The sequence below is a fragment of the Vigna unguiculata genome, chromosome 5 (genome assembly GCF_004118075.2).
Source record: "Vigna unguiculata cultivar IT97K-499-35 chromosome 5, ASM411807v1, whole genome shotgun sequence".
NCBI lineage: Eukaryota > Viridiplantae > Streptophyta > Magnoliopsida > Fabales > Fabaceae > Vigna > Vigna unguiculata.
The window spans coordinates 37465606-37487766 of NC_040283.1; the positions used below are offsets into that span (position 1 = coordinate 37465606).

Below are 22161 nucleotides of genomic sequence, written 5' to 3' on the forward strand. Positions count from 1 at the left end.
TTTAGAAAATTAAGAGAATTTATTTGGAAGGAATTCAAGTGCAATGCTTTTCAATTTCTTAGAATTGTTGAAATCTTTCGTCCAAATATAAGGTAAGTGAATTATGCATAGAATTTACATTTTAAAATTGCATAGACCAATACACCTACACCAATTCAACATTTAACATATCTACCAAATCTTGATTTCACATTCCTAACAAGCTTTAGAGATCATACTTTAACACAAACTAATAATTTATACTTAACTCAAATTCAATCAAATTTCACTTTTAATTGAATTTCACAATCACTTTAACATTTCACATACAATCAAAATTCATCAAAAGTTAATAGCCCTAACAATCATTACTCAAACAAAATTTAAAATTTAACACAAAAACCACTAATTTCCTTTACCTTAATTTCTTTTAAAAATGAAACAAACTTCGGATTTTTGTGATAATAATGAAAGGATAGTGTTGAGAAATAATGATTAGACTTCCTTAGGTTAAGATAGTTTGTATCTCATTTCACAAAGTTTGATACATGAATCTTTTTTAGTTTCTTACAAAGTTTAACGCATGAATCTTCTTCAATTGATCATTCTCAAATATCTTAGTTTACATTATTTAGATTAATAAAGTCAAAATATCTTATTTCCTTAATTTTTTCATGTATTTAATAGTATGACAACAATAGGTTATGTATGATACCATCTCAAGTACCCACAAACAACTATAATAGGTCACAATATTATTCTAACTATCTATACAACATGTACTAACATGTATATTCATTCATCACATAACATGTAACCATATTTCATTATCACATGCATTCATATGCATATCTCATTGAAACACACACTATGTATAAAACATACATTATCACTAAATCACTAGCATAATTAGGAACGTCTATTATTTTCTATTTTTAATATCAGGTCAAGGCTTAGCATTATAACGGGTGACATTAATTTGACGCTGGAGATAAAAACTGACGTGTCTTAATGTTAGGTATTCAGGTCCGATATCATATAATGTTGGATTCCCTACAAGACTGACATCAAATTTGCACCGCTTCAAACTAGAATTGAATATGTGATAATATTTTATTTTCTTTGCTGTGATTTTTTTAAAATTAATTAATTGATTTTGAAACAAATAAATAAGAGGTATGTGAATAAAAATGAAACAAAAATTTTAGACCTATTTATAAGAATGAGAATATTTTTTTTCTACGAGGATAGGATAATTTTTTTATGGGGTTAAATATATTTTTAGTCCCTGAACTTTGACTCAAAATTGAAATTCATCATTGTCCGAAACTTTGATATATTTTGGTTACTAAACTTTAAAAATAAATGAATATAATCCTTCTAACCCAATTACGTTAACTTTTTATGACGTGTCGAACACATTTCCTTACAGATATTATAGCATAAATGCGTCTAACAGTATAAACAACTTCAATACTAACACAAAACGCGTTCGAAATGTCAAATTTTTTTAACTTAATTGAGTTAAAAAGACTATATCCAATCATTTTTTAAGTTTGAGGACTAAAAATTTTAGATAGAGACTAATTCCAATTTCACATCAAAGTTCAAAAACTGAAAACATACTTAATTTTTTTTTATACATTTTTTTTTATACATGTTGCTATTCCTAAGTGTACTACATGTCCAGGAACTAAAAAAAAACATACTTAACTTTCTTTTAAGCATGTTGCTATTCCTAAATGTACTACATGTTCTACAAATATTTTCTCTCAATTTTCCTTCTAAAACTACACATAAAATATACTCATTCCATTCAAGTCAAAACAATAAGAACAATTATAATAAAATCATTATTAACTAAATTTCAACTTCAATAACCAAATATCTATATTTTTTAAAATTTATTTTCCTTTCTTAATTTATCCAACATCATTATATTTTATTACTGCAAAGTTTTAAATCATATTTTTCTTAAACTAAAAACCCACAAAAAAAATTCTTCACTTGTTAACTTTTCTTATATTTTCACATCAATATTGAATACATAAGCATCACATGTTGACAAAATACTCTTTTTTAAAAAAAAATATTTTCGGTGTATAATATTTTCTTCAGAATATATAATCTCTTGAATTAAAAACTTAAACATGTTATAAAAAAAAGAAGTAAACATATGTAACACATTGATTAAAAGATAGTTTTTCCAATTTTCAATACTTTTAATAGGATTTCCAATTTATCATTAAGGGAATCGTTCTATGGCTATCTCCTATTGTTTAATATCTAAATCTTCACAAGTTTATCAAGCATTGTGACAATGATAGACACTTACAACTAGCAACATCAATTTGTTTCAATCATCTCTTTATCAACGTTAACCTAATCCAAATTATTAAAACATCAATCTTTATAAACCAACACAAACACAAGAGTGCAACCCAATCACAAATAATTACCCTATTGACCACATGTAATAATATTATGGATTCAATGATTAATATCCTGCTTCAAACAATATTATTTAGTAGCTTTTATGAATAAAATCACACAATACAAAATAAAATATACTATTAATATATCTGGACAATATTTTTATATAAACTATTTGTAGGGGAAAAAACTTTTTCATATACACGTAAATCACTTTACTTTTCCTATCTCAAAATTTGTGCACAAAACTTGTCCAAACAAACTGTATCTGATATTTGATAATGGGTACCTATATTGGTAGAACTTGAAAAGTTACAGATCATATATATATATATATATATATATGTATGTATGTATGTATGTACAGGTACAAAAAGAAATGGAAGCGCTTTGTCTGACACGTAGATTGAAACACTGTGAAATGAACGTAAGCTATAACTCAGAAGTTACACAATAAAAGAAACACCTTTCTTTCTCTTATTTTCAATTTATGTGTTCAATGTTTGATCCTCTCTCTCTGTCACTCTCACACACTCTCTCTCTCATGTCATTCTTAGACGTGGACAAGTCCTGCATCACAAAGCTGGTTTGTCTCTCGTCTTTATCTCTGCAGTAAATTCATTAGTGTGATCTGCATAATCATAATAATAATAATTATAATGATAATTAACACTAAACATATATCGTTTAATGTTTTCTATTTGAGTATGCATACCCTTCGGTTTCAGCTCCTGTTGTTCTTCCTCATGCAGGTTCTTTTTCTCTCTTTTTGTTCCTCTGTGTGTGTTTCTGCTGTTTCTTGGATTGTGAAAGATTCAATCAATGAATTCTTCATCTGGGGTTTCTCCTTTTTCTTTTCTTTTCTTTTCTTTTGTTTCCTTTGATGATCATATTGTGTTGAATAATCTTTTTGAACCGTCGTTTGAGCTAAAAATCTATCTTGATTCAATTTCAGTAGTTATCGATTTGTTAGAGATCGTTGCCTTTTCTGGCTAATGTTTTCGGGTGATCAATTTCGTTCCACCATTCGCTTACATTTTTTTTTTCTTCTCACCTCGTCATTGTCAGGGGCAAAATCTGTTGTTGTTTGATGCTTTTAATATTCTTTGGCCTCTTTTTCTTCGATTCTTTTATTATGTTCAGGATTGTCTCTCGTTTCACCAGACATGCATAGATGCGTATCTTTTAGTGTTTCTAATTACCGATTTGTTTATTGGCGCTTAACCTGTTTGATTACGGAACTGTGATTCCTTTGCTTATGAAATAGTTAGAGAACTATACGGTTTCCTGAATATAATATTTGATTTTGATGCAACAGACACTGTTCCAAGGCAGAGATTGTTGAGAAGACATTTGAAGAGGATGCTAAATATGTGTGTTGTGGTGGCTGTTTGATAGTGAATTGTCAAATGGCGTTGAAGTTATGAATGGAATCTAGAATGTGAAGTATTATCCATGATAGTTCTCAGTTATGGGGTTCTTAAACATAGAGAAGAAATGGTTATATCCTTTCCTAGTGTGTTCAGCCATATGCATGCTCTTTCTAGTCACATCCTTCAACATGGGACTTGTGTCTTCAATTCACTCTATCAATTCACTGTTCTTCTTTCTCCCATCTCATTTACGCTCAAACCAGACTTCATCGTTTTCTGTGGAGAAGAGGACTACTCCTGCTCCGGCACCGGCTAAGTCTGGGATTCCTCGTTTTGCTTATTTAATTTCTGGTTCAAAAGGTGATTTGGAAAAGCTTTGGAGAACTCTCCATGCACTCTATCATCCACTAAACCATTATGTTGTTCATATGGACCTTGAATCCCCCATAGAGGAAAGGAATGAGATTGCACATAGAATTGAAAGACAACATGTTTTCGCTGAGATTGGAAACGTTTATGTCATCACAAAGTCTAACATGGTCACTTACCGAGGACCAACCATGGTTGCTAATACTCTTCATGCTTGTGCCATTCTGCTCAAGAGAAGTAAAGATTGGGATTGGTTCATTAATCTTAGTGCTTCAGACTATCCTCTTGTGACTCAGGATGGTTAGTTTATTATCCTACGTGGTTGGTTGTTTCCATTAGAATTTTCTGACTCAAACATTTTATGATTGCAACTTTTTCTACTCGGTTATTGTTAGACTAATATGAATTTACAATTGTGCAGATCTACTATATACTTTTTCAGATTTAGATAGAGGCCTTAACTTCATTGAGCATACAAGTCAGTTAGGATGGAAGTTGTAAGTTCTTTCTTCCCTTATTCATATGAATATGAGACCAAGGGTTGGTTTTGACATAGATAATGAATTGTCCCCTCCCCCCATGACATATGAGACCTGTATTTACACATAATGATAAATTGAACCATATGCAGTGATAAACGAGCAATGCCTTTAATTGTAGACCCCGGGCTTTACATGTCAAACAAATCTGATGTATTTTGGGTCGAACCTAATAGACCTTTGCCAACAGCATTTAAACTATTCACCGGTTAGTTTTCTCCTTTTTACCGTCTATTTCTTTGTCATTGGTCACTTTTCTAAAGGTTGACATGCAAATTTGGAGAATGGTACAGTCTTAGAGAATGAAATCAGATATATACTGTAGTGACAGAGACTAGTTATCTGGTTCATTTAATTTTCTAGATGGACATAACTTCTCAGTGTGGAATTGAAATGTATCCATGTGTATTTTCAATAAGTTATGTTCTTGCAATCTGTGAAATGTGCTTGTTTCATGAGAGATTCTCCTTTTGGGCATTTGGACTAGGAAAAATTGTTTTTGTGGCTGGGGAGGAGGGAAGACTGTTCATTCTTTAATCTTAAATCAAGTAATTCTCCTTCTAGTCCATATAAGTTACCATGGCTGGTTTCTGGCTTACCATCAATTCCCCACTTCCATTGTTATTTACTTAAGTTTAAAATCTATGCACCTGACAGTATAAAATATCTTTACACTGGTAACTCATGTTAGAGATGATTTTTAAGATAGTGATAGTATAAGTTAATAACAATCATACATGATAGAGTAGAAGTCCTTTACATTATTAGTAGATACACTATGCATTCCTTTTACTTTGCTTTATGAAGATTTTGTGTTGAATTATTGTACACACATTGCAGGTTCAGCATGGATGGTTTTGTCACATGACTTTGTTGAGTATATCATATGGGGGTGGGACAATCTGCCAAGAACCCTTCTCATGTACTACACTAATTTTTTGTCTTCCCCTGAAGGATACTTTCAGACTGTTGCATGCAATGTGCCAGAGTTAGCTAAAACCATTGTCAATAATGACTTGCATTTTATTTCCTGGGACAACCCTCCTCAACAGCACCCTCATGTCCTTAATATAAATGACACAGATAAAATGTTTGAAAGTGGTGCTGCCTTTGCCAGAAAATTTAATCAAGATGATCCATCCTTGGATGTGATTGATAAGAAAATTCTCCGTAGGAGAAATGGACTATTCCCTCTTGGTGGCTGGTGCACTGGAAGACCCAAATGTTCTGAGATTGGGAACATTTATAAACTCAAACCTGGTCCTGGGTCTCAAAGACTTCATCGCCATGTCGCTCGGCTAATTTTGAAGGCTAAATCTGGTGAGGATCAGTGTAAATAGATCCTGTTGAGAACCTTTTGTGGTTGTGGATGGAAGAGCTGAATAGATGAAGGTTATGTTCATAACCATAACCAGATACATTAGTATTCCAGCACCTACTTGAAGGAAGACAAGTTTTTGATGTTATAGTGAAACTGCACCTCATTCATAACATAGCAAATCAATGATCAATCCCCAACTTAGCTGTAGTTAGTTGCCTCTATGTGAAGTACCAAAGATGGCATCAGGGTCATCATTCTTTTTGTAGGTCTTGTTTACTTAGAGGTAACACAATTTTTTAGCTGCATTATGATCCCGGAATTTTATACATTTTTGTTTATGTTTTCCATTACTTCATTTCTCACGAGTCACAATCTTTTTGATAGACAACAGATTTTGGATAATTTATTTATCATGATCGATATTTCAGTGGATTATGCACATCTCTGCCTTTGTTTATTTATTTTCTTTTCTCTAGTTTAGTTACAATGGTTAACTGATATATTATGACATGTTTTAACAATTTGGAAAAGATTTTGTGGGAAGGAACGTTGGTTTTTGGTAGGCACAATCTTATTCGTTCTCTTTGCTTATGTTCTGGTATGTCACAGATTATGACCTCTTATTATGCAACAAAATTAAACAAGTTTTTTTATCGCTGGTGCATCTGTTTCAATTTATGAGACTGTTTTCTTGAATCACACTCGTGTTAGGAATATTGGTTTGAACAATATTTAAAATATGTAACATGCTTCAAGACTATTAAGAATGTTTTTAAAATTTTCAAAAAGAGATGCAATAAAAGTGCTAATTGGCTTAAAAACAATTTTCTCAGTTATATGAGAATACATACAACTTCCCCATCATTCATTTTGTTAATCATCATGAAGTAAATCATGCTGTAAATTATAATTACTAGTCAAATATTAGTTTTCCTAAAAATTAACTAGTCAACGAAGAAAATAGGAATATAACTATTTAAAACTACCAATTCATTCAATGATGCTTTAATTGAAACGATTTACCCCACATATAATAATCTTTGGCAAAATTTAGTAGTCTGATATGTCGTAATTGGTATTTTGGACCAGTTTGAACGAGTTTCTACTGAAAAAAGAAAAAAAAAATCTTCATATGCTAAAATTAACTAACTAAACCAATTTACTAAAACTCTCATGAAAAAAATGATTGGTACCTTGTGTATAATTTAAATTTAATTAATGGAGAAACTTTGTTAAAAACAGTAGATTTTTCTGTAGATATTACGAATTCTACACAAAAATATTAGCTTCCACTAGGTGAATGTATGGCTATCAAATTGAATATGGATCATAAACGTAATAAATTCTGATATAGATTTTGACCTTCACTTTTTTTTCCATGTGACACTATCTACAGAACTTCCTTTGTTATGCAAGAGATCAACCTCACTCTTCTCTTTAACTGCTTCCGCTATGAACTACTAATGCAAAAATTTGTTATGTTACAACTTGCAAATAATAATCAAGGAATCTATATACTCCTTTGTATAGCATTTAGTGGCAACAGAAGCTAATCTTAAACAAAGGTTCTGTCACCTCATGCTCAGCAAACTTTGTATCATCTGTAGAGTGCTGTGTAGAGGTCAGCAACCTAAACCATCTCCAGAATTTTCACATTCCCCGTCGAATTTGCGGCGAGCAAGGTGGACGACTGACCCCGCCAACAAACCGACGACACGAATTGCGCCGTGTCATCCACTTCGTTACCGGAAAGAGGGTCTGTGTTCTGAAACTTGAATGACAGTGCAGGCATAGGGAAGGCTTTGTGGTATATGAAAACCTGATCCACACAGAATGTTTACCTTCATTAGTACTCTAAAATCAACAGAAAACTGATAGATAGACAGATAAGGGGAATGAATGAAATACCTCATTTGTCTCTGAACCAGTGGCAATGTAACCATCAGATACTGATAACCCCACAAAGTTCTGCAGCAAAGGAAAGATGCATCAGCAAGACAATACATAGTGCTTATAAGGTGCCTCAAAATTGAAAATAAAAAGTGACTTATGAGAAAATGTATGGAAATTAATAGTAAATGACCTTACTTAGAATATAATATAGGTTAAATATATTTTTAGTCTGTCAACTTGGACGCGAAATTGATATTCGTCCATAGATACATTTTGGTTCTCAAACTTTAAAAATGAATGGATATAATTCTTTTAATCCAACAATATTAACTCTTTTTTATGTGTTAAACAGTTTTCCAAATTGGCATTTGAGTGAGAACATATCAAATGGTATAAACAATATAAATGTAAGCCTAGAACATCATTTAACACAAAAAAAAAATTAATGTAGTTGGGTTAATATTTATTCATTTTTAGAATTTGAGAACCAAAATGTACCGAAAGGAATTCAAATTTCATGTCTAAGTTTAGAAACTAAAAACATATTTATCCTTGTAATATTTCATGCATTGTCACACACATGTCTATCAATTAATTTGAGCCGTATATGGATCCCAAACATTAAGAACAAGACATGCTACTCCATGAACAAGGATTAATAAAAAAGTCCTTATACTGAGAGAACTCATGACAGTAAACACAAAAGTTTCTTTTTGTGAAAAGATATATACCTTAACATTCACGTGACCTGTGAATGATTGAATCGGTGTGTCTATAACTCGAGATGCACACGCGGACAAATCCCAAAGCTTCAAAGTGTTATCTGTGGAAGCTGAGACAAGGTTGACAGTGTCTACAAACTTGATGTAGCTAACAGTCTTGTTATGTCCAACCAAAGTACAGAGCGGCATTTTAAGGTTGCGAAGATCATAGTAATATATGCGATGATCTGCTGAACCAAATGCAAGGAAACGAGAAGAATCCAGAGGGAACTGAACACAGCATACATTTGCCTTGGTTTTGATGGTTCCAACACTAACTCCCTGCAGAAACATCCCAGGTGAGAGAAACAACTCATTACACATCCAGCATAATATACACAAAACATGCAACAGATGACTGCAGTACGTTTAGTTTCAAAGCTGACATCCACCAAGTGCAAAAATGGAATTGCCTGATTGATACTCCATAGCTTGACAGAACCATCATCGCTCCCACTTGCCAACATTGTTGGATCTGCTGACGAGAAATCGATCGACCACACACGCCGCTCGTGCTCCCTCATCTCAGACAGTACTTGACTTCTTGTCACATCCCACAACTGAATAACAAGACAAGTTACAACATTGTTGTACATTCCATAAACAACTCATGCATGGCAATGGACAATGGACTTACTTACCTGCACAACACCTTCAAAGTTGCTTGAAGCAATTTGGCTTTTGATGTATGCATTCCAACATAAACTGCTTAACTTTGACCTGCTAGCCATCTCCACAACTGGGTAGTGGATATCACGATCCTCGTTTATGATTGAATCACATTCAAACACTTTAATCTTCTTATTCACACCAGCAGTAGCAAAAAATTCTCCATCACGATCAAAACTGAGTGAGCATACAAGGTTGGATGAATGCAATAGATCCCCTTGTTTTAGGTCAGCCTTAACCTTTATCTTGCTGAATGATAAATACTTGCACAAACCCTCAAGAAAAGGATTTATCCAAGCACTTGCTCCCTCCCTGCACTGCTCTTTTGATTTCATGTCATTGATGCAACTTCTTTCAGTCAAAACAACAGATCCTCTACCATCACTTGTTATAGGAGGATGCCTACTCACCAGTTTCCCAGACGGATAGGCCGGTCTACATCGCGTTAAAAAGTATGCAGACTCAAGTTTTTTAAAGTTCTTCATCAGCCGTGAACTTTTTGAAAGAAAACTTCCATTACTTTTCTGATCATCCCCTCCATCATCATCATCATCACATTCCTCATTGTTTTTAGCATGAGTCCCTAGCCTCACTCGTTTTCTAGTCCCTACATATGCAGAATCATCACTGTCCACAACTGTCATTGATGGAAAACTTGATGCTGAACGATCATCACTCCCCAGTTCAGTACCAGTAATCTCTTTAAATCTAACTTGCTGCTTTGTCACTTCTTCAATATCTGAGCACAGAAAAGAGATAGTGTGTTGCAACTTCTCAGCAACTTCCTGTTTTCTCTGTTGAAGTAACAAAAGGAATTCTAGCAGCAACTCCTTATCCTCTATCCTTTGTCTCAGCTCTATCGCTGCTTCACGTTCTTCCATGTCATCTCTTTGCTCATTAAGGAACTCACTCTGCAACAACTCCCTGCAACACAACAATTGGTTTAGAAAATGTGTAATGTTTCTAACAATGGACACTAGTTGTATCCATATAGCATATATGGTGCAAAAAGCTATGATTCTTCACGTGAGACAAAAGCCAATTGAAGCTTCAAGTTCCCATGAATTCTTATAGAGAGAAACATTAAAAAAATCTTATTTTGGGTAGAAATTCCTAAAATATTTCAGCAACAAAGCAAATGCAACACAATACTGTCATATTTGTTTTGGCAAATGATTTATTACCTATCTTCCACCTTCACAAAAATTATAAATATTAGATCTTGAAAAACTAAATCAATCCAACACAGCAAGATTAGGAAAAAGTTACCACATAAACTCTCATGTTCATCCTTTATTATTATTGAACCTATTTAACTAGTTTCTGGGATAGACACTTCATAGTGGGCCTTGAATCTGAGAGATAAGCAAATCAGACACTTTAAAGCTTATATAATCTCAGGAATTTAATGTAAAAACAGATAATAAAGACTTAATTCAAAATAAATTGCCAATTAGCAGAATCAAAAAGCTTTTAGTATCTCATAAATTGAAGAATTGGAAAACAAGAAGGGGTAAGAAAACCAGGCATTCAAATGGCAGGTAATTGGGAAACATCACAAACAAGTTGGAATTTTGTTATGTAATATTAAAAAAAAAAGTAAAAACCATGCGATGAAGACAATTACCCCAGTGTTGGACGACTACTAGGGTCAGGATGCAGTAACCACAAGCAAAAGGAAGCTTCTTTGGGCCACTTTAGAAGTAACTGTGGAGGAAGAACCCTATGTCTAAGGCTAGACATGGTTCTACTCTTTTCTTCTCTCGAACTTAGCGGACAAAATAGCTGGTCACATGCAAGATAATAAAATTAGAGTACATAAAAATGTAAACAGGGACTTTCAACACTATATCTTACATCCATTGTGACAACAAAGTGAAGAAGATAAAGTATATCAAAGCACCCTATTAAAATATAAGAACTTAAGAGTTACACAGTTTCTGTTATGAACCTCAAAAAGAAGAACCCCTAATCGATAAACATCTGAAGCACAAGAACTAGAGTCACCAGCAACCTCTTCAGGACTAGAGTACCAACTCATCTCCATTAGCAGTATCTGCTTCATTGGAAATGATTGCTTCTTCCCTTCTACTTCCTCATCCTTCCTCCTATCTTTCATTTTATGTTCTTCTGTTTCTTCTATCAAAGATGCACGAGCTGCATACACAGCACTCGACAACATGCAACTAGAATCAGAGCGAGCAGTGGTTGTAGAAGTCTTGACAGGCACAAAATCTTCACTTCCCAAGCTCTGCTGATGCATATCATGGGGACAGAGAGATGTTGGAGTTTTGATCTCACCACCTTGGTCGTTCAATCCTTCTCCTAAAGAATCCGAGCCAGTATCTGAACAAGATGCTGATTCAATAAACGAGATATGGTTGAAAGAAGACATGACAAAACAGGAAGGCCTCACATTATGAACTACAACTCCTTGAGAATGCGCTACACTAACAATTTCTACTATTTGCCTAAATATGTGCAAGCATTCAAAGGCCTCGACCGATCGTTCTGGTTTATCCAACCATTGCCTCAAGCTAATATCACCCCATTCCACAGCACCATAAAAGGGGTCAACATCCACTTCATCTTCACACAACCCAGAAAACCCACCACCCAAATTTTTAGCTTGATCACCTTTGGTTTCTGGATAATGAACTCTTTGGTTTCTGTCCGAGACACCAGAACTGTTCAAAGCCCTGGAACTGCCAGAATTCTGAAAAGCAGACCCTGAAGAACCCTCCATCTTCATCCAGTTAGAGTTGCATGTAGGCCAAGTCCAACAACACATCCAAAAACTATGATCCTCCTCCAACTTCCCTCACACTCTTGCACCTCCACCATCACCATTATAACTCAAAACTCATTTCACTGCCTCCAGAAAAACCACAAAAACCCTTGTATCAAAATCTACCTCTCACCCTTTTTACACTTTACACGATCACAACTTCCTGTGAAGTCAGCACCACGAAATCACAAACTCTTCAGTATGCAATCTTACCCTTTAAACAAAAACCAATATATATTCAGATAAAGCAAAAAGAAAAGCATTTTTTTAACAGGGACAGATTAAAATCCAAGAAACCAAGAACCAAACCAAAAGAAAAAGATACACGGACCCTTCCACAAAGGTTAAAGGTTTCTCAACTCCAACACTAGAGGAAACATACACAGACCCTCCAAAAAAAGCACCAAACTTTATCCAGATTGATCAAAATTTCCCACCACCCACCCATCAGAGTTAGTGAATAGGTAGATAGAGAGGTACATGTTTAGAGACACATAGACAAAGAGAGAAAGACGAAGAAGAAGAGACAGAGAGAGAGAGAGATAGAGGTGTACCAGTGACACCATAGGAGGATCTCCTGTTTCTGCTAGGCCAACCTCGCAACAGAACCACACAACAAAAACTTTCTAGTTGCACACAAGCACACTGAAGCTTAACAGCCTCATAAATTCCAAACATTTTTCTTATTATAAAAAAAGCACAAAAAAGAGAAAAAAACACACAATAAAAAAATAAAACAAAAGTACAGAACAAACAACACCTCCCCCACAGAAACAACAGTACCAATAATATAAAAGAAAAAAAAAACTGATAATGGAATAAAGAAAATGTTTGGAATTAACAAAAGTAAAGTTTTGCCGTACTTTGCAACTCTTTAACCTCTCATCGCAGTCTCAGTTTGTTTCCACGTTGGGTATTCTATTATTTTGTTACCCTTTTGAGCATTGAGTCAAGGACTCTGCATTTCATTTGCTCTTCATTTTCGTTATCTTTCCCTTCCTTCATACGTGGCTCTACCATGGCCTCAAAGGGTTCTGTGTGAGAGATTTTTTTTATTATTATAATTCTTGGGTCATCTTTGAAATTTCCAAAAAGTCACGCACACATATATTATTTTATTAAGATTCTGCTAACAAGTACTATATTTTCCTATAATTACTGTTCTTTCTTTTCTAATGACATTTTTTTATTGATCAATAATAAAGATCCATAGATAGATCGATATAAAAATCTTATCATAAACTATAGTTTTTACCATAAGTAATTTTTTTTTCTCTCATACTTTTCGTTTACTCATTCACACAGTTAAGAACATAATAAAAAAATGAATATGAAATAAACATGTGACAGAAGAAGAGGGAGCAGAAAATATAGAATATGTGGTATCAGATTTCGAAACACATGGCCTATCCCAAAGTGGAAAAATCATATCCTCTTGGTTATTAGTGACGGAGACATTAAGCTAATAAACAATTAATTTAGAGTTAGGCAAAGTGCGGTCTTATTTGGTCATATAACATCGATCTTAATAAAGATACTAATTAAACAGTTTAATCATTAACATGATCCCTTTTGCTGGCTTCATTTTTATATTGTCTACTTGATCCCCAATTTCAATGTAGGAGACAACCATTTCTTAATTTGAGGAGTAATCATTAGTTAATTCATTTTTCTAAGAGATAGAATAGAGAATTAAGTATCAAAGATTTATATACAAATTTATATTACAATGATTACGTTTCTTTCTATAGTTTGTGGATTGTCTTTTTGTATATGTTAGTTAATTTGTGATTAACTAACATATAAAACTTAGAATAATGGTTTGAAAAAGGTAAGTAAACTCACGCTACAAAGTGATAATTTGTCTCAAATTTTACTAGAGATAACTTTGATCCTTAAAACTATCAAAGAGAACCCGTCAAACATAGTCTATCGGCAAAGAGGATATTACGAAAATAGAAAACAATTAAGAATAAGTGTATAATGCAAAAGCATAATAAAAATATGTTCGGGCCTTAACTTGAAACCCATTTGTCATCTCAATAAATGGGATAAATGGGAGTAAGTAATTGGGTAAAAGGCAAACTTTTCTAACACATAACATTACCTTTCCAAAAATGTAATCAAATGTTAACTTGAGCGTAATGTATTTTTTGTAAGTATCTCATTTCTTGGACTAGAAGGCTAAGAACATAAACTAACGAAGAAGAGTCAATTGGTCAAGAGAGAGTCAGATGATAATGAAGCAAAGGCGACACAAGTATATTTCTTCTTTTTTCAAAATGAGCAAACAAAGTTTAATACTTCAACTAAGTGAAAATATCACCTTTTAAAATATTGTAATCAACAAATGAGACTATTCCAAGTCTCATGTAATATTTGACTTGAAATAGTTACATTATAGGTTCCATGTGAAAAAATTTCACAAAAATCAAGTTTGTATATTTTAGTTTTATTTTTCAACATGAAAAATGCATGTTTTTGACTTTGTATGGATGAGAGGTTGCATGCTTGTTCTAAAATTGATTTACTTAGATTCTTTTTGGTAAAAAAAACTAAAAACTAATTATTGCATGTTCTTTTTATATCAAGGAAGATATATAACCACATAAGCTATCAATAGGAACTTAAAATGATAACCCATTTTTCGTAACAATGATAACTGATTTTTAATAACAATATATTAAATTAAGATATTTAAAATTTATATTTTATAAAATATTAATAAATTGGTTGTATAAAACAATAATGCACTTATGTAATTATAGAAAGTTTTGACTATTTGTTGTGTCAAACCAAAAATGACACTAACCATAAAATATGATAAGATAAGTGACACCATAAATAGATATGTATAGGTGGAATTTATGTTGTCGATGACGCATTATGTTGTTACATACCGGTAATGTGTTTTAATCTTAGGTTCTTTGAGTAAAAGAAAAAACATATAAAGGTTGAAAACACCATAGTAGAAGAAACATCAAGAATAAGTGTATCAAATACAAAATCGAAGGAACAATGACAGACACAATACCTGCATGTTACAACGTATCTATAGTTAATCCTAATCAATTTTGGAAAACCGATAAAGTCTTGAAAACAGAGCTCCCTATTCTAGCAATTCAAATTGCTTTTGTTGCTGTGTTATCTCGTCTCTTTTCCATAATTTACAAACCTCTGCATCAAACTCGTCTCATTTCACAAATCTCTGTAAGTAAATAAATCTCGAAATTATTTTTTTTTATGAAAATTATCTCAAAATTTCTTATATGTGGCATTCTAACAATTAATGTGTGGACATTCTAAATTATAATTACCTAGGTTGGTTTCCTACTGACACCACCACTACTTGGAAGATTCACGGCAATTTTTGAGTTCATTTTTCCGGTTAATGGGGTTGTCAATGTAGAGGTCCTTTCTCATATTGGTCTCATTTATTATGCATTCCTTAGTGGATTGGAGATGAACTTAAATACTATTCTAAATGTGAACAAGAAGGCTGCAAGCATCGCAATTGCTGGGATCGTCTTTCCTATACTCGTTGCACCATGCTTATATGCTTTGTTTCGAAATGTATATGGACATATTATGATGTTTCCCCTTGAGGAAAGTACAAATAATGCTTATATACTTTGGACTTTAATTCTTACTGTTACAGGTTTTCCTGTGGTAGCACACACACTTTCTGAGCTTAAGCTCCTTTATACTGGTCTTGGGAAAGCAGCTTTAACAGCAGCCATGATTGGTGAAACCTATGGTTGGATTCTTTTCACTTTATTTGTTCCATTTTCTATTAATGGTAAAGGAGCTATCTACACTGTGTTATCCACGATAACATTCATTATTGTGTGCATCTTTGTGGTACGTCCACTCATTCAATGGTTTATTGATCGCAAGGAAGACAAAGATGAATGGAATGATAACCAATTGCTATTTATAATCATGGGGGTTTTAGCTTGTTCATGTATTTCAGATTTTCTTGGTGCACATGCCATTGTTGGGGCTTTTGTTTTTGGATTAATTTTACCAAATGGGAAATTTGCTGAATTGGTCATGTCAATTTCAGATGATTTTGTTGGTGGCTTTTTAGTACCTCTCTTCTTTACTGGAACTGGGATGAGACTTATGTTGATCGCAATTTTCTCCCAAGAAAGTTGGCCCTTTACAGTTGTGATTATACTTTTGTTGTGTGCTTTAAAGATTTTAAGCACCTTATTTGTCACGTTTTTCTTTGGTATGCGTATTCGAGATGGTTTGACCTTAGGCTTGATTTTGAATAATAAAGGCACCATGGCATTAATAATGTTGAACATTGCTTGGGATAGAACGGTATTGATCTATTTAAAATGTTGTATTCAAGTGCTTTAGTTTCTTAGATATACAATTGTAGTCTAATTCCTAAGTTCTTGTGATGTGTTATTGCAGATATTTTCTATACCTACCTATGCCGTTATAACTTCCGCTGTTCTTCTGATGACCATAGTTGTGTCTCCCATCATCAATGTCGTATACAAACCAAGACAGCTATTTGAACAGAATAAGCTAAAGACCGTACAAAAACTAAGAGTTGATGCAGAGCTCCGATTTATAGCATGTGTTCACAATACTCGTCAAGCTGCAAGCATGATTAACATAATTGAATGTTTTAATGCCACGAGAGTTTCCCCCGTGCATGTTTTTGCCTTGTACCTTGTCGAACTTACTGGACGTGCTGCTGCCCTAGTTGTTGCACATATAGGGAAGCATAGGAGCCAATTCGGAGAACAAAACCTGACCAGGTCACAAGAAGAGTTAGAAAGCATTAACAACGCATTTGATGCACTTGGAGAGGCATATGACGCTGTTAGAGTTGAGACCTTAAATGTGGTGTCAGCATATACAACTATTCATGAGGACATATACCATTCAGCAGATGAGAAACGCACAAGCTTAATTCTTCTTCCATTTCACAAACAATTAAGTTTAGAAGGTACTTTAGAAGTAACCAATGTTGTATACAAAGATATAAACCAAAATGTAATGCAAGGTGCTCCTTGCTCCGTGGGAATATTTGTTGATCGTGATTTTGGGTTAGTTCCCAAAACGAACCTTCATATACGTGTAGTCTTTGTTGGGGGTCCTGATGACCGTGAAGCCTTAGCCATTGCATGGAGAATGGCAGGACGTTCAGGAACACAACTCTCAGTGGTTCGAATTCTTTTGTTGGGTGAAGCAGCAAAATTAGATGGTTTAGTTCCCGATGAAGCACAAGGGATATTATCTGCGGTAATAGATACAGACAGGCAAAAAGAGTTAGATGAAGAGTATATAAGCACATTCAGACTTACAGCGGTTAACAATAGTGATTCAATATCCTACTCAGAGATTGATGTTCATAGTGGTGAAGATATTCCTGCAGTCCTCAAAGAGATAGAAAAATATGGTTGTGATATTTACATTGTTGGTCAAGGAAATTGTAGGAACTCTAAGGTCTTCTCAAATTTAATGGAATGGTGCGAGTGCTTAGAACTTGGTGTTATAGGGGACATTTTGGTGTCAAACAATTTTGGTTCACGCTCATCTGTGCTTGTTGTTCAACAGTATGGATATGGAGGAATGGTTTTTGGAAATAATCTTAACCAGAAGGCCACTGACAAAGGCACATTTGAGTCTGTTGTCTAAAGACAAAATGAACATGGAGGTCTGCATGAAGCACAAGGATTTACAAGAAAATATTTTCTTAGCTTGATGTATATCAATTTACAATATATAAGTGGTTGCAAGCCTTACTTGATAAACCAATTTTGTGAGTCTAAATTAGAGTTAAAATTCACTTCTTAATAAATGTGATTATTTGTTCAATATCATATAATTTCCTTTGTGTTTAATTTTAGGGTTGTTTTGTTTTGTCATTTTATATTCCTCAATAAAACTAACAAACAAACAAATTTCATTTTTCTTATATCTCTTAACCATTTTTTGCATACTAATTTATTGTTTTTTAAAATTTAGTACTTCTTTCCAATTTTTCTCATTATACATTGATATTTATTTGTAATATTTTGAAAAATGATTTTCTTTTTATTCGGAAAATACATGTACCCATCCTTATTCAACTTAGTTTGTAACTTAATTTAGTTTTAATTTTATCATTTTCTTATTCTCTCTTATATTTATATACACTCTTGTTTCTTAATCACATGAATCTAAAGTTTGCATGTTTGAACTAACATACCAAGAAAAATAATATAACAAACTAACGAGATAATATCCTTTTTATTTTTACTATTATTGATGGTCACATACTCTAATTCATATCTTTGTTTTAGATAGAATATGTTGAAAAAATAATATAAATTAAAATAATAAAATATATTTAATCCTATAAAAAGTAAAGTAGATTAACATGTCATATAATCATACCAAGAGTGATGAAAAAAATAACACATAATAATGATTTTCAATTTGAAAGATGCAAATATCATTCATTTCACAATTCATTTGACATTTTATATTTTATATTTTATATTTATAAAGGTTAGATTGGATAAATGATAAAAGTGTTTCACTATGGTTATTATCACATATTCTAAGTTTTTAAATTTATATTATTTAACTTTTAGTTTTTGGGAAGTCTGAAATAAAACTAGTTAAATTAGGTTAACTAATAAGATTTAACAAGGCACTCTATAGGTGTTGAGAAGATAAGAAAACATGCTAACATTTTCATTTATTATTTTAGTGGAAATAAAATTCTTTTAAAAAAATAGATTTAGAATTCTCATCACGACTAATGAATTACTTAATTACTTGTTTAATTAAGATTTGATTAATATTGTAAAATGTTTTAAAACTATAATATTAAAAAGATTAAACATGTTTAGTTGTTATTTTAAAAAAATTCATATAAAATTGATCCTCATAATTTATTAATGTGTCAAATACATCTTGTGGAACCAGAGTTTAAGTTGGCATGCTGATAGATTAAAAGGTTTAAACACATGGTTGACATGTGTATTTAAAAAATATATATTTTTTCTGATTTTTATTTTATAATTTTTTATCTTTCTTCTTTCTCTTTTGTTTTCCCTTCTTCATCTTCATCCTGCACCTCCGTTTTCACCCTCATCTTCAACCTACCTCATTCTTCACTCTGCAATTGAGCATAGTGACCCAAAAGTTGAAATCAATTGTTTACGAAAGTTGATTTTGATGGGGAATGGAGGAGCAAAGTAAAGATGAAGAAATAAGAAGAAGCGAGGAAGAAAAAAAAAAGGAAAAAAAATATAAACAAAAGAAATATTTGTTTAAATTACACATGTCAACCATATATTCAGACATTTTAATCTGCTTAACATGATCTTTAGAAATTTAAATTAAAAGTTAATAAGGTTGGTTCTTAAGAATGTGTTTCATGCATTAATAAAGTATGTGATGATCAATTTCGAATGAATTTTTTAAAAAGGGTAAATACTATTTTCAATGCTTTCATTGACAAATTAGGAATTATCCATTTTTATTCTTCAATGAAGCAGATATTAAAATAAAATTTAATTATATACTATAGATATTATATATAATAAATTATTTAGTTTCCTGGTATTATAAATATTATATATAATCAATTATTATATTTTCGTTTATATTTAGATTATTAATATATTTTATTATTATATATAACTATTATTTTTCGTAAATAACAAATGTTAATTCAATAAATTATTTTATTTTTTTTCTCTTAATACATTTTAATAATTTTAAATAAATTTATTTTGAAAAGCTTTAATTATAATCAATCAATCAACTAGAGATGAGAAATAAACCTGTTTTCGTGGGTATTGTCCGAACTCGCTCCCGTTTTGATGAGGAATTTTCACATTGACTGGGTATGAATGGGTATGGGTATGGAGAATCCCCGACTTTTTCAATTGGGTATGGGGATGTATATATCCTCGTTATAATACTTGTCCCCATCATATCTCTATCTCTATTTAAATTATTAAAATATTCACAATTAATTAAATAACCTATATATATATATATATATATATACTTTCAATTTTTTATTTCTTCTAATTATTTGGTTTGTCATGAAACTCATTCGCATTTCCAATATATTTTTCATCTTATCATAACCTTTATGTAATTATGTTAAAATGATGTATGTCAATTAAAAATTTGTATGTCTCACATTTGAATATTTCTATTATTTTTTAATATTTTTATTTATTATATATTTTCTTTTCACATAAGAATGTTTAGTACTTTCAATTTAAGTGTTTAATAACATAAACCTTTCATTTATTAGGTAATATAAAAAAATTATTTACTTATCATTATTCATTTGTGTTTCATTTGAAGAACTCTTTTGTTTCACTAAAACAATTTTCGTTATTTCTCAACCATTTAGTATATATGTTGATATTTGAAAAGTTTTCTTAGATTTCTAAGGTATTTTTCATCTTATCATACTCTTAATTATACATTTATTTTTCTTTGTACGATTTATTTCAATAGTCTCTCAAATTGTTTCTAAGACACACATTTGTTAATTTTTTAATATTTTTATTTGTTATTTATTTTCATCATGTAGAATACTATTTCGATATAATTTATCTAATTATTTTTTATTTTCTAACTTATTATCAATCATACTGTAAATTTTTCACTATAATTGTATAAATAACTTTTATTTACTACAATATAAAAATTTAATGTAATTGCCATGAATATTTTTTTATTACCATCCAACATATATTGGAGTTCAAAAGATACAAGATCTATGTCAAAATTTTATTATGTTTATTATAACTTTTATTAGTGTATAAAAAATATATTCATTAGAATTTAAAAAATTGAAATAAACAAACATTTAAAATATATTTTAATTTGAATATTTGTTTTCCTTTTATATATTTTTTTAAATATTTTTAAAGTTTATCAACTAGGTTTTATTAATGTTTGCAAATTTAATAAATGTTTTGGTTCTCAAGAAATTTTATTTGGTATTCTAATCTAAAATGTAAATAATTATAATTTATTTCAAAGTATTTGATATCGAAGAAATCATCATCCTCATAGTATTGAATATTTGATAATATTATGTTTTCTTAACCGTAATTTTTTATTTTTATAAAAATTAATTAAAATTAATATTGAAGTAGTAAGAAAACGGGTACGGGTACGAGATTATACCCATTGCCCTGTGGGGATGGAGATGAGACAAAAGTTTGATACCCGGTGGATAGGGATGAAGTTTTTCTACAGAGATAGATATGAGATAGATATGAGATTGCGGAACTCATTCCCACCCTGTTGCCATCCCTACAATCAAATTATAATTATAATCAACTTATTTATGATATTAGTTTTAATTAAGTATATTTTATAGCGTTATATATTTTTTAGTCCCTCAATTTATTTTGAAAATTGTTTCTTATCGATATATCAACTATTTGATACCCAATTCTAATATGAATGACGGTGAAGAGTTGTTTTTTAATAAATTCACAAATGAAGTAACGTATCAATAATTATACCGTTGAAACCTTTTAGTGGAAGAGATGAGAAGCAATATGTATAGCAAAATTATTATTGCAAAATAAAATATTTATGAAATTTAAAACTTTAAAATATTTTAGTAATTATTATAACAAAACTATTTCACTTTTGGAAAAATCTGACTCTATATTGTCTTCGTATCATATGTTGTCACATTATTTTAAATTTACTAGCATCTTTTTTAATTTTTTGTTACTTTGCTATATGTATTATATTTTATCTATAAAGTGAAATAATTATATTTACATTTACAACTTTAAATTGGTAGACAAATTTTAACTATTCGCTAGTTATTTGGGACTCGGTACTTTAATTTGAAAAATATGTATAGAGTTTGATACAATTACAAACATCCTTAATAATAAATGTAATTGAATTCTCATTTAATAAACTTATATAACAGAGGAAAACGTATATAAAAGAAAGAAAGAAAATCTTTCAGAAAAAAAAAAATACACATTTCTTAACATTTTGTGATTTGCTCAGTTACTTTTTC

At 31.4% G+C, this 22161-nt stretch overlaps 3 protein-coding genes across 11 annotated transcripts; 2 read left to right on the forward strand and 1 right to left on the reverse strand.

Moving 5' to 3' along the window:
* The first annotated feature begins 2888 nt into the window (after positions 1 to 2888).
* Positions 2889 to 6441, forward strand: LOC114183334 (beta-glucuronosyltransferase GlcAT14A-like). 3 transcript variants are annotated; one of them, XM_028070317.1, is made up of 5 exons: positions 2889 to 2998; positions 3731 to 4454; positions 4576 to 4651; positions 4786 to 4901; positions 5534 to 6441. In XM_028070317.1, the coding sequence occupies exons 2-5, from the start codon at positions 3884 to 3886 to the stop codon at positions 6031 to 6033; spliced, it is 1263 nt and encodes a 420-aa protein (XP_027926118.1). In that variant the 5' UTR covers positions 2889 to 2998; positions 3731 to 3883; the 3' UTR covers positions 6034 to 6441. The 3 variants fall into 3 exon arrangements, with proteins under 3 accessions (XP_027926118.1, XP_027926119.1, XP_027926120.1); XM_028070318.1 differs by lacking the exon at positions 2889 to 2998 and adding an exon at positions 3066 to 3164; XM_028070319.1 differs by lacking the exon at positions 2889 to 2998 and adding an exon at positions 3165 to 3252.
* An 843-nt stretch (positions 6442 to 7284) lies between these two features.
* On the reverse strand, positions 7285 to 13100 carry LOC114185406 (protein SPA1-RELATED 3-like). Of its 7 annotated transcripts, none has more exons than XM_028073116.1 (8): positions 12989 to 13100; positions 11289 to 12288; positions 10965 to 11122; positions 9310 to 10261; positions 9082 to 9228; positions 8639 to 8950; positions 7923 to 7982; positions 7285 to 7833 (listed from the first exon to the last, which is right to left on the reverse strand). In XM_028073116.1, exons 2-8 carry the CDS (start codon positions 12126 to 12128, stop codon positions 7645 to 7647), a joined length of 2658 nt encoding a protein of 885 aa, XP_027928917.1. In that variant the 5' UTR covers positions 12129 to 12288; positions 12989 to 13100; the 3' UTR covers positions 7285 to 7644. The 7 variants fall into 7 exon arrangements, with proteins under 7 accessions (XP_027928917.1, XP_027928916.1, XP_027928914.1 ...); XM_028073115.1 differs by having other exon boundaries at positions 11289 to 12339; positions 12989 to 13026; XM_028073113.1 differs by lacking the exon at positions 12989 to 13100 and adding an exon at positions 12680 to 12791.
* A 2043-nt stretch (positions 13101 to 15143) lies between these two features.
* Positions 15144 to 17786, forward strand: LOC114184682 (cation/H(+) antiporter 15-like). Its single transcript, XM_028071996.1, has 3 exons — positions 15144 to 15335; positions 15447 to 16454; positions 16551 to 17786. The coding sequence occupies exons 1-3, from the start codon at positions 15144 to 15146 to the stop codon at positions 17784 to 17786; spliced, it is 2436 nt and encodes an 811-aa protein (XP_027927797.1).
* Positions 17787 to 22161: the final 4375 nt, after the last annotated feature.